Source organism: Astyanax mexicanus, chromosome 1 (assembly GCF_023375975.1).
Source record: "Astyanax mexicanus isolate ESR-SI-001 chromosome 1, AstMex3_surface, whole genome shotgun sequence".
NCBI classification, from domain to species: domain Eukaryota; kingdom Metazoa; phylum Chordata; class Actinopteri; order Characiformes; family Acestrorhamphidae; genus Astyanax; species Astyanax mexicanus.
The window spans coordinates 50,115,724-50,129,609 of NC_064408.1; the positions used below are offsets into that span (position 1 = coordinate 50,115,724).

At 38.9% G+C, this 13,886-nt stretch overlaps 1 protein-coding gene across 1 annotated transcript; it reads left to right on the forward strand.

Annotated features, from left to right (window-relative positions):
- Positions 1–6,757: 6,757 nt before the first annotated feature.
- On the forward strand, positions 6,758–12,284 carry cnr1 (cannabinoid receptor 1). Its single transcript, XM_007255212.4, has 2 exons — positions 6,758–7,039; positions 8,381–12,284. Exon 2 carries the CDS (start codon positions 8,432–8,434, stop codon positions 9,845–9,847), a length of 1,416 nt encoding a protein of 471 aa, XP_007255274.1. The 5' UTR covers positions 6,758–7,039; positions 8,381–8,431; the 3' UTR covers positions 9,848–12,284.
- Positions 12,285–13,886: the final 1,602 nt, after the last annotated feature.

Genomic DNA, 13,886 nt, shown 5'->3' on the forward strand with positions numbered 1-13,886 from the left:
AATTGCACGTTTTATAACTGTAATTTACTGTTCTACACATGTAGTTATGAAGTTAGTTTTATCTTTTGATAATTTAACATATGTTTTGTAGAATATCTTGTAGCGTTAGTTTTTCTTCCTTTATTTGTTCTAATTGTTCATAAAGACCCCATGGATGTATTAGCTCATATCTATTCTTCACCAGTCTTGTCAGCTTGTCTTCCATCTGTCTTTAAATCTTAGTCACTTAAAGGGCATTTTATTTTCATTCTGTTTTATTGGATGTTTTGCATGAGACACACTGCTGCACGGCAATCTACTGTACAATTTATCATTTTAATAAGGAAACATTATATACTAGCTGTCCAATGAAAAACAAGCATCTACAATTTTGTTGATTTTTAGTTTACTACATAATTTGAACTGACAAACTATCCCATACATTGTGCCAAAATTTATTGATGAACGGACCAATAGAAACACTTCAAAATGACCTGAAATAAACTCATTTTTTACACTGACATGCATTAAAATTTGTTACAGTTCTGTTTTTTTTCACCTGTGAAGTTGCTGTTTTAGAGATTTTTTATTGGACAGCAACGATATGTTAATGTTACAGACAAAAAACTTCTATTTATTTTGGATAGTAAACACTATGGCCATATTTGAGTGTGTGTGTTGACATCACGTCCAGTGGTTCCACTCTACATTTTTGTAAATACAATTGCATTTTCAACACATTTTCACATCAAACCATCATAAATTATTGTTTGCATCTCAACAAAATCTGAAAGTGCAAATTCCTTTTAACAGTTCTGTTTTTCTAAATAACAGCTTTGACACAGACTGCTATGTTCATAAGAAAGCAGGCAATTCGGCAAATCAAGAACTCCACTTTTCCCCCAACAAAGCCATATGTGCACGCACGTCTAGCCGTGGGGGCTGGAGCAGGTGGAGAGCGAGCAGAGGGCAGGCATGTGTGTCAGCTACACACCATCAGTCATCTGCTCCAACCTGAATAAACTCACACACATCAACAGCACCAACAAACAACACAGCAAACAAACAACTACAAAACAAACTAATTAACAGGAGGTTTATACACAGCTAACAGAGAATGTTATCCGAATGTTTAGCAACATTTTAAAAATGGTTCAGGATGCTTAGACGAATGCAGAAATAATATTTGGGGAACTTGTGTTATAAATTATAATTTGCATCACAACATTATTAGAATGTTTATCACACAACATTCACAGCTGGACAAATACTAACATTGTGAAAATGTTAAAAGTAAGATTGCCATAACTAAAAATTGCAGCAACATCATTACTAGAACATTAAATAAAATTTAAAATAAAAACATTAAATAATAACGTTTTAAGAACATCCAGACAACTTGACAGATTGAACGTTCTAAGAATGTTAATTGTAACCTTTAAAAAACATTTAACTGACCAAAAATTTATATGTGGGTAAACACCATATGTTACTATAATGTTTGTGGACAACCCTTCTGATGAATGCATTTAGCTACATCAAACTGCACTCATCACTGAAACAGATATGAAAATGCACACACACAGCTTGTCTAATCCCTGTAGAGAAGTACTGACAAAAGAATAGGACTCTCTGGAACAGCATAACACAAACCTGTTGGCACCATGCCAGACATTACATAATGCCAGTTGTGGCCTAGAAGGGTATAGAGACCCCCAGTGTAAAGCTGTGGGGCAGTGAAATGATCCAGTACTGTTAATAAGCTGGCGAGAATGCAATCAAATCCCCACAGCAATGGTCACAAACAGTGTAATCTAGCAGAAAGTCACTCCAGCAAATGCAAAATGAACTCTTTATTAATACTTTTAATAATAAATGAGAAGACGTACCAATGCTTTTATGTAGATTTACTCTCTCTGGAAAAAAATATAAGAGACCACTTTAAAATGATGAGTTTCTTTTGATTTCACCAAATTGAAAACCTAAGGAATATAATCGAGAGGAAGATGGATAAACACAAGCCATCAAACCAAACTGAACTGCTTGAATTTCGGCACTAGAATGGCATAAAGTTATCCAAAAGCAGTGTGTAAGACTGGTGGAGGAGAAGATGCATGAAGATGCCAAGATGCATGAAAACTGTGATTAAAAAACAGGGTTATTCCACCAAATATTGATTTCTGAGCTCTTAAAACTTTATGAATACGAGCTTGTTCTCTTTGCATTATTTGAGGTCTAAAAGATCTGCATCTTTTTCATTATTTTAGCTAATTATCATTTTCTGCAAATAAATGATCTAAATTACTCATTTGTTTTTTTGTAATTCCAGAGAAATGTTATCTGTAGTTTATAGAATTAAACAACAATGTTAATTTTACTCAAACATATACCTATAAATAGCAAAATCAGAGGAACTAATTGAGAAACTGAAGTGGTCTCTTAATTTTTTTCAGAGCTGTACATTATTCGTAATGTTCTATGTATCGTAAGTATAATTTAAATAACTGTATATTTGAAAGTATTATATTCTGAAGCATTAAATTCACTAAGTGTTCATAAAAAACATATGCATAAAAATATGCATTTAGATTTATTTCACATAAATGATTTAATCAGAGATTTGGTGCTGGCACTAATCTGTTCACTGGTCTGTAGACACAATGATCATATGTGTGAGAAACTCAGCAGATCTGCCCTAATCATCAGCACAGTATGGAGCAGAGCACTGGCCTTAATGCTGTTGAATAGAGTGGAGCTGCTTTGTGAGCGCTGTGCAGCTGGCCCTATTGTGCTTCTCCATTCATCTTGATGTTGAGGGGTGAGGTGGGGTTGGGGGACTTCAGTCCAGATTTTCATTTGTTTAAGGCTTTACTATTGTGTCCTCCTGCTCATATTTGCTCAATCACTTGTCCACTTGTTCTTGTTGTTGCTAGTTTTATTGTTACTGATAGCTCTTTGTGAACTTGCACTCGTAGATGAAACTATTACAACAACTGCAGTAAAAAACATCAGGTCCTGGACCACTTATTGAACTCCATCCAGAATTGCAGTGGAATGTCAGCATTGAAGCCTTGTCAGACTGTATTGATATTTGATAACCTTTAGGTCTGAAAAGAAAAGCTAATCTCCAAAAAATGAAAGGAGCTCATGTAAAACTTACAAATACACGTATATAGTAAGAAAAAAATAATCTAACCCTATTTTCAGTTTCTTAAAATGAATATAAAATATATAAAAAATATAAAAGATTCAATTTAATTTCTGATACATCATGCCTTTATTTTGATTATACAAATATACACATTTGATACTAAACACATTTGTTTTACTCTAATAACTCTAATATCTATCCAAGATATATCTTAAATTACTTCTCTCCAGCCCTTCAATTCAAGCAATTCACCCCTTAATTTAAAGAGGTTTAAAGGGATGACCATCCTGACAAAATGTGTTGATGCTACATAGAACCAAAACATTTTCCCTTATTCTGAAGGACACTTGCAAGACAAAAAACATTTAAGAATCCAAAGAGTTTAACCCATTTTCACAGTGTCCATAAGATTTTAAGAATTTTCGCCTATTTTAAGGGTCCTCTGTTCAGCTTACAATATTTTTTTAACATACTGTACCTGGTGATAAATGGCTCATGTGAAAGTAGGACCCATTGTTTTTCACTATTTGGTAAATTAAATCATCTCTTATTAATTATACAGTATTGTACACCCGTGGGAATTTCAGTAACAGAAAAAGCTTCTTATCTGGGCAGTAAGTGTTTATTATCTCAGTAAAACACTATAGCATTACAATAAATACAATTTTTTTAAACATCTCCTAATCTCTCCTCAGCTAAGTTTAATAGAGTTATTTATAGTTTTCATCATATCAAAAACTGGTTTGGTAAATTGGTAAATTGGTAAAAATTTTGCACAATACTCTATATTTTGACAATTAAAAAAAAAAAAAAAAAACTAAAAAGCACCTATTGTTTTCCCACACAAATCATCATATCTTTAAAGTACATGATGATATCAAACTAATTCTGCTTACACAGGTGCACTAACTGCTTGTTCATAAAAAGCCCCAATTTTATTGAGCTACCTTTAAGGATTTGAGTTTTATTAAAGATCAACCAGAGTGCCAAAAACGCTCATTGTTTGCAGGATGCAAGGGTTTCATCCTTTGCAGGGGACCCAACTGGCATTTTTCAGCAGAATAATTCTCACCAATACACATCAAGTGGTTACCAGGAATGTTTCCACAAGGTCGCAACACATCTTTGGCCTGACTGGTTGGAAGATTTATTGCCAAACAAGTATTTATGGGACCAGCAGGAACATCAGCTTTAGCAGCCTATGAGTGTGCAGCATCTATAGACCCAGCTGCAACATATGCAGCTGCAGGATCTCATCTTGTATCTAGGCTAGAGGTGCCCAACCGGGGACAGTTGTTTTCCTCAATAAACCCTTATAGTCCGAATATTGTGATCACTCATGTATGTCATCATTAGACTCATTCACATGTATTAAGTTTAAATCGATTCCAGCTTCTGAATCTTTGTGCGTTATCATCCTTCTTAATGAATTATTATTTTATGTTAAATGAGTGCATCATATAAAGCACAATATGTGTACAATATGTAATGCAGTGATAGTACATTATAGTATTCTTTACCCTATGTTTACCCTATGTCTCTTATAGGAATTAGGCCAACATTGATACACTGCCTGGCCAAAAAACAAAGTCTCCACCTAAATTAAAGTAAGTAAATGATGTGGGGTTGAAGCTGCAGTTGGTCTGCAGGTCTGGGTTCAGCAACAGTATGTGCTGAAAGAATGAGGTCAGCTGACTACCTGAATATACTGAATATAGACCAGGTTATTCCATCAATGGATTTTTTCTTCCCTGGTGGCACGGGCATATTCCAAGATGACAAGAAAAAAGAGTGATTCAGGGAGCATGAGATCATCATTTTCACACATGGATTCCAGACCTTAACCTACGGTGGCCGAGAAAGCCCAACGCAGTGCAAATTGAAAAGCGCTGCAAAAGCACAAAACACATCCATCAAAATTACAACACAGGCGCAGCAAATAGGAAAACGCGCTGCAACTAGAAAAACGCGCTGCAACTAGAAAAACGCGCTGCAAATACAATCACGACACAAACGGAAGTGAGTCACAACACAACGGAATTTTCCCGGGGGACCTTAAAAGATGCTGTACCAGCTAAGCTGCGTCTTCAGTAACGTCTCGGACTTCACTATGTGTACAAAGGACAATAAGTGTCAAACAAGGCGTTTTGTGAAGCAGAACTTTTAATAATATGCACACAACCGTGGTAATCACAGGTAATAAACATTACTTACTTTTTAGAAGCTTGTTTACCACTTATTGTCCTTTGTATACAGCTGGTACAGCATCTTTTAAGGTCCCCCGGGAAAATTCCGTTGTGTTGTGACTCACTTCCGTTGTGTTGTGGTTGTATTTGCAGCGCGTTTTTCTATTTGCAGCGCGTTTTTCTATTTGCTGCGCCTGTGTTGTAATTTTGATGGATGTGTTTTGTGCTTTTGCAGCGCTTTTCAATTTGCACTGCGCTGGGCTTTCTCGGCCACCGTATTAACCTCATTGAGAATCTTTGGGATGTGCTAAGAAGACTTGCAGCGTGCAGTGGTCAGACTCTTACGGTGGCCGAGAAAGCCCAACGCAGTGCAAATGGAAAAGCGCTGCAAAAGCACAAAACACATCCATCAAAATTACAACACAGGCGCAGCAACTAGAAAAACGCGCTGCAAATAGAAAAACGCGCTGCAAATAGAACCACAACACAACGGAAGTGAGTCACAACACAACGGAATTTTCCCGGGGGACCTTAAAAGATACTGTACCAGCTAAGCTGCGTCTTCAGTAACGTCTCGGACTTCACTATGTGTACAAAGGACAATAAGTGGCAAACAAGGCGTTTTGTGAAGCAGAACTTTTAATAAACATAACTTACTTTTCAGAAGCTTGTTTGCCACTTATTGTCCTTTGTATACAGCTGGTACAGCATCTTTTAAGGTCCCCCGGGAAAATTCCGTTGTGTTGTGACTCACTTCCGTTGTGTTGTGGTTCTATTTGCAGCGCGTTTTTCTATTTGCAGCGCGTTTTTCTATTTGCAGCGCGTTTTTCTATTTGCTGCGCCTGTGTTGTAATTTTGATGGATGTGTTTTGTGCTTTTGCAGCGCTTTTCAATTTGCACTGCGCTGGGCTTTCTCGGCCACCGTAGACTCTCATCAATGCTGCTGCAAGATCTTGGTGAAAAATTAATGCAACACTGGATTGAAATAAATCTTGTGACATTGCAGAAGCTTATAGAAACAATGCCACAGTAAACGCGTGCCGCAATCAAAGCTAAAGGCGCTCCAACCAAATATTAGATTGTGTGACCTTTGTTTTTGGCCAGACAGGGTATTCTATGAGTAAAAATTAAAACAATACAATTTATTTAAAATTAAAACACTGTGAGAATTAAACTCCCTCGGTTAAAGAACTGTACAGAAAGTGTACATGCTCAGGTTACTGGTGTGCACTTGTTGTTATTGTGCACTTGTTTTTTTCCACTTGTATCCTGACAGCTCCGCCCCCTGCCCGTGACTATTGGCTCGCGGTGTCCCGGCGGGCCGCTTCAGAGCGGAGCCGTATCTGCTTTAGAGAGGGAAGAGGCAGCCAATCACAGCTCGGGGGGGCGGGGCCTGGTCTGAAGTGGGGTGGAGGGGGGTGTATGAGCGCAGCCCATTCCCACACACGGAGCGCGAGTACCTGACCGCCAGTCCGAAACACAGAGCGGAGCCCAGCGGAGCGCTCCAGCCCTCCCATACACACACACACACACACCCGGTAAATACAACTACTGATCCGGAGTAATCACTACAATGTGAACGCTCTGCTCTCTCTGTGTTCAGCACTCCGCTTTATTCGTTCCTTTTCTTTAAAAACAACAATCAAAAGCTTTTTTTCTGGTTGGACTGTTTCGTGCACGCGGCCCGGGAGCGCGCCTCAACACCTGCGCGAACTATGTGAAGGTAAATCAGTAAATACTTCAGTCTGTTACTGTTTCTTTTCTCTTATTGTGTGTGTGTGTGTGTGTGAGCGCGCGCATGTGAGTTTGATATAATCTGAGTAAGATTAATTTATTTGTTTATTTATTTTTTTAAAGATTATTCGGATTCGGATTAAGTGGCTAAGTATTGAATAATATACTTATATATGCAGATTTTACTCTTACACGGATTAAATGTACTTTGTACTGTATTAATTCATTTGTTTTACTCATTTGTGGTCAAATTGGTTCTGTTAAAATATTATTAATGTATTATTTTATTATTATTATTATTATTATTATTATTATTATTATTATTATTATTATTATTATTATTGTGGTTGTATATATACGTATATGTATATATGTATGTATATACTACTACAAACATGTTTATATAGTAACTGCTTACATACTGCTTTTTTCATAAATAATTATTATTGATTAATATTTGTGCATAGATTGTGTTACAAATATGTTTGAATTAAGTATTTTTTTTATATATATATATTTTTTTGTTATATTTGTTTGCCTAGATCAAATGAGAATGTCATAAAAGCCATACAATCTGAAACAAAAACAGGGCTGGGAATATGGGCGGTCAAAAGCCTTTCTTCTCCTGGTTTGCCTCACTACGACCTCTTGACGGCCTTGTTTGGCTGAAGCATAGCATATTCAGACAGGTTGTAAAACTGAGCTCTTTGAGAGGATCCTTTTATAGGAGATTCATGAGCCTAATCTAGACTGTTAATTTGATTACATCAACGACAGCGAACTCGAGGAAATAAGTCACTGTTAAACGTCACTTAGAGCTATTGGAACTGCTCTGCCTGATAAATCAATGCCAGCGACTCAAGCCGTATGTCTTTTAGGATGCTGCTGTCTGATTATTCAACACAATGCATCTCATTTTCTTGACTAACAGCTGGTTAACAGATTTCCAAGTGAGTAGATCCCCCTTATGAATCTTCTTTTTGGAAGATAATACCTTTGATTGTTTTATTTTATGCTTAATTTGACATTTGATCACCTTAAAAGCATCAGCAGGCTACACTCCAAGCACCATTTTCTTAAGAAATTAATAAAGTGTGGTACTACAAGAGCAGTGGGAAGCTTGGGGAATAGCGTTCCTCGCATGCCTCAGTTTTTATCTTGAAAGCAGCGCGCGTTTATCCGTCCAAGGTTAGTTGTGCAGTCAGTGATGCGTTTTTATTAAGCCCTCCTGAAGCTTCGTAATTATGCTCAGCGTGGGTGTAGGAGATAAGTCCCATTACGCCACACTTAATTCATTGTCTAAAACATTCTCTCCATCTCATCCTAATAGATTTTGTGTGACACACCATTGGCCACAGCGTTCCCCCTCTCAGAGGCAGACATGAAGTCTGTTCTGGATGGCGTGGCAGACACCACCTTCAGGACCATCACCTCCGGGCTCCAGTACCTTGGGTCCAACGATGCCAGCTACGATGACCCTACTATCGATGCTGACTTCGTCAAAGGTGGATACTCGTTCCAGAAGCCACCATCTGCCTTCCGCACCAGCTCCTTCCCGGAAAAAGTTGGCCCAGACGAGGAGCTTATCCTAAAAGGGATTCCATTCTATCCCACCAATGGCACGGATCTGTTTGGCAACCATACCCTGGTGGAGGAGGGGGACAATGTGCAGTGTGGTGAGAACTTTATGGACATGGAGTGCTTTATGATACTGACCCCGAGCCAGCAGCTGGCTGTGGCGGTCATGTCTCTGACACTGGGCACCTTCACAGTGTTGGAAAACTTAGTTGTGCTGTGTGTAATCTTGCAGTCCCGCACCCTGCGCTGCAGACCCTCCTACCACTTTATCGGCAGCCTGGCTGTGGCTGACCTGCTGGGCAGTGTGATCTTTGTCTACAGCTTCTTGGACTTCCACATTTTTCATCGCAAAGACAGCCCTAATATATTCCTCTTCAAGCTGGGAGGTGTCACAGCATCTTTCACCGCTTCTGTCGGTAGTCTATTCCTCACGGCCATCGATCGATACATCTCTATTCACCGGCCACTGGCTTACCGGCGCATTGTGACACGTACCAAGGCAGTGATTGCCTTCTGCATGATGTGGGCCATCTCCATTATCATTGCAGTGATCCCCCTGCTGGGCTGGAACTGCAGGCGATTAAAGTCTGTGTGTTCAGACATCTTTCCATTAATCGATGAGAACTACCTGATGTTCTGGATTGGTGTGACTAGCATCCTATTGATCTTCATCATCTACGCCTACATGTACATCCTGTGGAAGGCCCATCACCACGCTGTGCGGATGCTCAGCCGAACCTCGCAGAAAAGTCTGGTGGTCTACTCGGCGGATGGCACCAAGGTCCAAACCACTCGGCCCGAGCAGGCCCGCATGGACATCCGCCTGGCTAAAACACTGGTCCTCATCCTGGTGGTCCTTGTAATCTGCTGGGGCCCTGTGTTGGCCATCATGGTCTACGACCTCTTCTGGAAGATGGATGATGACATCAAGACGGTGTTTGCCTTCTGCACAATGCTCTGCTTGCTCAACTCCACGGTGAACCCCATCATCTACGCACTGCGGAGTAAGGACCTCCGCCGGGCCTTCCTGGCCACCTGCCAGGGCTGCAGGAGCAGCAGCAACACACTGCAACTGGACAACAGCTTGGAGTCAGACTGCCAGAACCGCAACCTGCAGATCCACGCCAATCGGGCGGCAGAGAGCTGCGTCAAGACCACTGTGAAAATAGCCAAAGTGACCATGTCCGTCTCCACTGACACTTCAGCCGAAGCCGTCTGATGGCTTGAAAAAGGGGAAGGAATGATGAAGCCATGCGCTAAGCTTGCCATGAGAGTTCGTCTAGTCATTTTCAAGTTCAACTGTGACTCAACTGTGTCAAACAAGTCAAACAAAGCAGAATCAGATGTCTGAAAGAAGACAGTGTTGTAGGAGAGGGTCTAACGCAGCACATAGGGAGTGGTCCATTGTTTTCGCCGGGCGGATCATGTGTGCCACTGTGGTGTCTTAGTACTCAAGTGCCAAAATTGTTCTCTGAAAGAGGGCATCCTTCTCATTCATGGCATCGGTACTCATGCTGGGATTCTTACTGTGTTCTTTGTGCCATTCTTATCGATCATATCAACCCACTGAGTATGTGTGGATGTTGTGAATGCTCTCATGAAGGCTTACTATATTTTTATACTTTGAAATCAGGTTTTTGAACAATTATACCTTCTCTCATGGGGAAAAGGGGCTATTGATCTTTTTAGTATGAAAACGTTTGAGTATGTGTGTCAATTTGTAAATATGTGTACCATATATATCCCATGCAGTCATGCTAAAAGACAAAAGACAACCTCTCACTGGCTGTGAGATCATTTGTCTGGCTCCTCAAAGCATGTTAGTAAAGGTAGTGAATCAAGCACTGAACAATAATGAACTTTGCCGTTAATGCTATTCTCTTGAAAAACATAACATGAAAAGTGAGTATTGAAGTTGATATTGTTAATAATTGTGTTGAGTCTCGATTTTCTGTGCAGTTGACTGAGCTCTTTTTGAAGACTCAAGATATCCTAGCATTGGCATTTGGGTCTTCTCACTCCTTTCTGACTGTTTCTGAGATTTTGTGAATGTACTGACTGTTCAATAAGATGAGTTCAATACATTTTTATGGTTGCTCTGCACAATGATGCGATGGATGGTGTGCCAGTCCCTCAGACACAGGTCAAGTTTAGTCCTGGATGAAGACAATGGTGAATTGCCATTGACAGTATCCCATGACTAAGCTTAACCAGTGTCTGGCAAACCAACCCAGTGGGTTATATTGCACATCAGAAGCACATGACCTGGAGGATGGCAATGTCCTCTAGTTAAAAAAAAAGCATTGGCCGAAGTGTAAATATTGATGTTTAGTAATCATGATCTTAAACTGTGATGTGATGTTCTTCTTCTCCTTCCTGTACCGGCGTGTTCAAAAACAGGCTGGTTCCTCCTGCTCCTGTCATCTTATGCATAATGTTCAGCAGTCTTTCTCATAATGCTAAGGACTAGTATTCAGAAGAAAAAGATCAAATGTGCAACATCTATGAGAAGCTTGAGCTGCTTCTTGGGATGAGGAAACTCAAAAGGATATGAAGTTGCCTACTGACTGGAAATTAAATACAATGTTTTGTGTATTGCGGTACAAATTGTGATGAAACTGATCCCAAACTGTTACTAATAGGATTTTTACCTCTGTTTTAGCAATGGCTATAAACAAAACTTTGTTCATGTTGTGCTAAAATCAAAAAAGTGGTGTGCTGGCTGCACCTCTCTGTTGTGTTCAAGTCCTTGGGCTGGTTTCTTATATTAATATTAAGCCAGTCCTGGAATACAGGGGATTTTGACAAGGGAATGGACGCTATCCTAACAATTTGGTGGCTGAAGAGGCTTAATACATCTATAAGACCGACCTGTTTGTACCTTTTCATTACATAAATTCAGAAGAGAACTTGTGGAAATGTGTTTGTGGTTCGTAGAATAACATATTGTGTGTTAGTTTTCTTAAGAAATGGATGATTCCCCAAAGCAGGGCTATGTGGGGTAGTATGGAATGGGTGTGTTTCACCTGTTAGCACTGCAGATGCAGATTAAACCTAGTTACGGAGTCTTATAGCGGTGATTTGAATAGCTTTTATTCCAGTTTAACCCATGAAACAGTCTGCTAAGCTTTGTCTTTTCCTCTTTCTCTAAATGCTTTTGATTGGGTCGTGTGAACAAGAGTTGCACTGTGCATATCTACATTGTGAGCTGCTTTTCTAGACACTTACGTAAGCCTAGTCTCAGACTACACTGTCAACAGGTGGATTCCCCACTGAAAACCCCTTCGTAGTCTGGCCCTAGGCTGTGGAAGAAAAGCAGTCCTTTATTTTCTGTAAATCTGGATTTCAGTGTGTTTAGTTCAGATTCTGAAGGAAAAAAAAATGCAGTAGTATTAGTATTAGCTGAAGTTCGCTGTGATCTTTAAGCCTCGCTGTTGCCTCTCTGCCGAAAGTCTTAGCTGCTCATTTCTGCTGTTGTTGTGCGTGGAGTGAAGATTAAAACACCACTAAAACCTGTCAAGTGGCTTCTGTCCCAAGGTGGCACATGACTCAATCGTCTGAAAATATTAAAGCTGAAATCAGTGGCAGCTTGTAATTTTCTGTATCGCAGTGTAGTCTGTTTAAACTTTTAAATAAAGTCACAACTGACCATCAGAGTTCATGTTGATGGAGTTCTCTTTGCCGCACAATTACATAATCCAAGGCAGCGGATCTCGAACCGGTCCTCAGGGACCTCCAACCTAACCTCCAGAGGGCTGGTTTGAGCAACACTGATCTATTTATTGTACAAAGTGACACAAAGAACCAAGGGCATAAGGTGGAAGGGGGACACATTTACTACTATGAATCAAAGCCCACCCTATTCACTAAAATATTAACTGTGAGCTGATTCCACTGTAAATTTCTTAGAGAAACATTTGTGGAATTACAGTAAAGTAGCTAAATGTCACCAGGTGTATTTGCACTCATTTGTATAAGCACGACACCATCACATCAACCCTTTCCAATCTTTTATCTGCAATGTAGGATAAATCTAAATTAATATTTAAATGTATAATATAATTATAATTGCATTGAAATTCACAAAATGGCATGATGGAATATATATTAAAATATATTCAAATTATATTATATTTTGACAGACTAATAATATATGCATCTAATCATTTAGTAGAACTATTTGCCAATCAAAATATTTTTTGTCGCATCACAATAACACTAACAATAACAGTACCAGTCAAAAGTTTTGACACATCTTAAGTTCAGTGTTCTTTTATTATTTTAACATTTTTTGCAATGTAGATTAATACTAAAGTCATCCAAACTATAAAGAAAAACAACAAAAGGTTAAACAAAACAGAATATGGTTTATAATTTACTTTCTTTAATGTAGGGTCCTCTTGCTTAGACATCAGCTTTATACATCTTGGCTGGATTTCCTCAGTCTGCTTTATGAGGTAGAGTCACCTGGAATGGCTTTCAGTTAACAGCTGTGCTAAAGAGTTCATTACTTGAATTTCTTGTCTCTTAATGTGTTTGAGAGCATCAGTTGTAAAGTTGTGAGGAGGTAGAGCTGGTGAATACAGTGAATTGCCCTATTTGAGTAATGTTCTAATCCATATTATGGCATAAACTACTCAACTAAGTAAAGAAAAAAGTGATGGCCAGTCAATCTGAAAAAAATTCAAGAACTTGAAAAGTATCCTCAAGTGCAGTTGCAAAGATCATCAAAAACATTATGATGAAACGGGCTCTCATCAGGACCACCCCAGAAAAAACAAACAAGAGCTCCCTCTGTTGCACATCAGTTACCAGCCTCAGAACTGGCAAGTTATGAGCCACCTAAATGCTTATTCACAGAGTTGGTTTGTTTAACACTTTTAAGTTTACTACAAGACTTCTTATTTTACGTCTGAAGACTTAAATTGAAAGAGTTGAGTGCTATTCGTTGTTGCAGTAAATCATAAACATTATATTTCAGTAGTTTTTAAATAAAGGAATGGCTTATATATTTTCAACATATTAGCATATTTAAAAAAAAAAACAAACAAAAAAAAACATACATGATGGTAGGGTACCTGCAGAAAATTATATGGCAAACTAGTTAAAATAGTCCCAAACTATGTTGTTTTTGGATTTTACACTATGATTATATTTAAATATTAGAATATGTGTAGGTTCACTGGAATATTTTATTGGTAAATAAATGTTCTAGAGTAGACTGGTTCCATTCCCCACAACAACTCTGGGATCTTGGC

Excerpts from the sequence above, each read along its gene's own strand:
- cnr1 (XM_007255212.4), top strand. The coding sequence starts at position 8,432 with ATGAAGTCTGTTCTGGATGGCGTGGCAGACACCACCTTCAGGACCATC.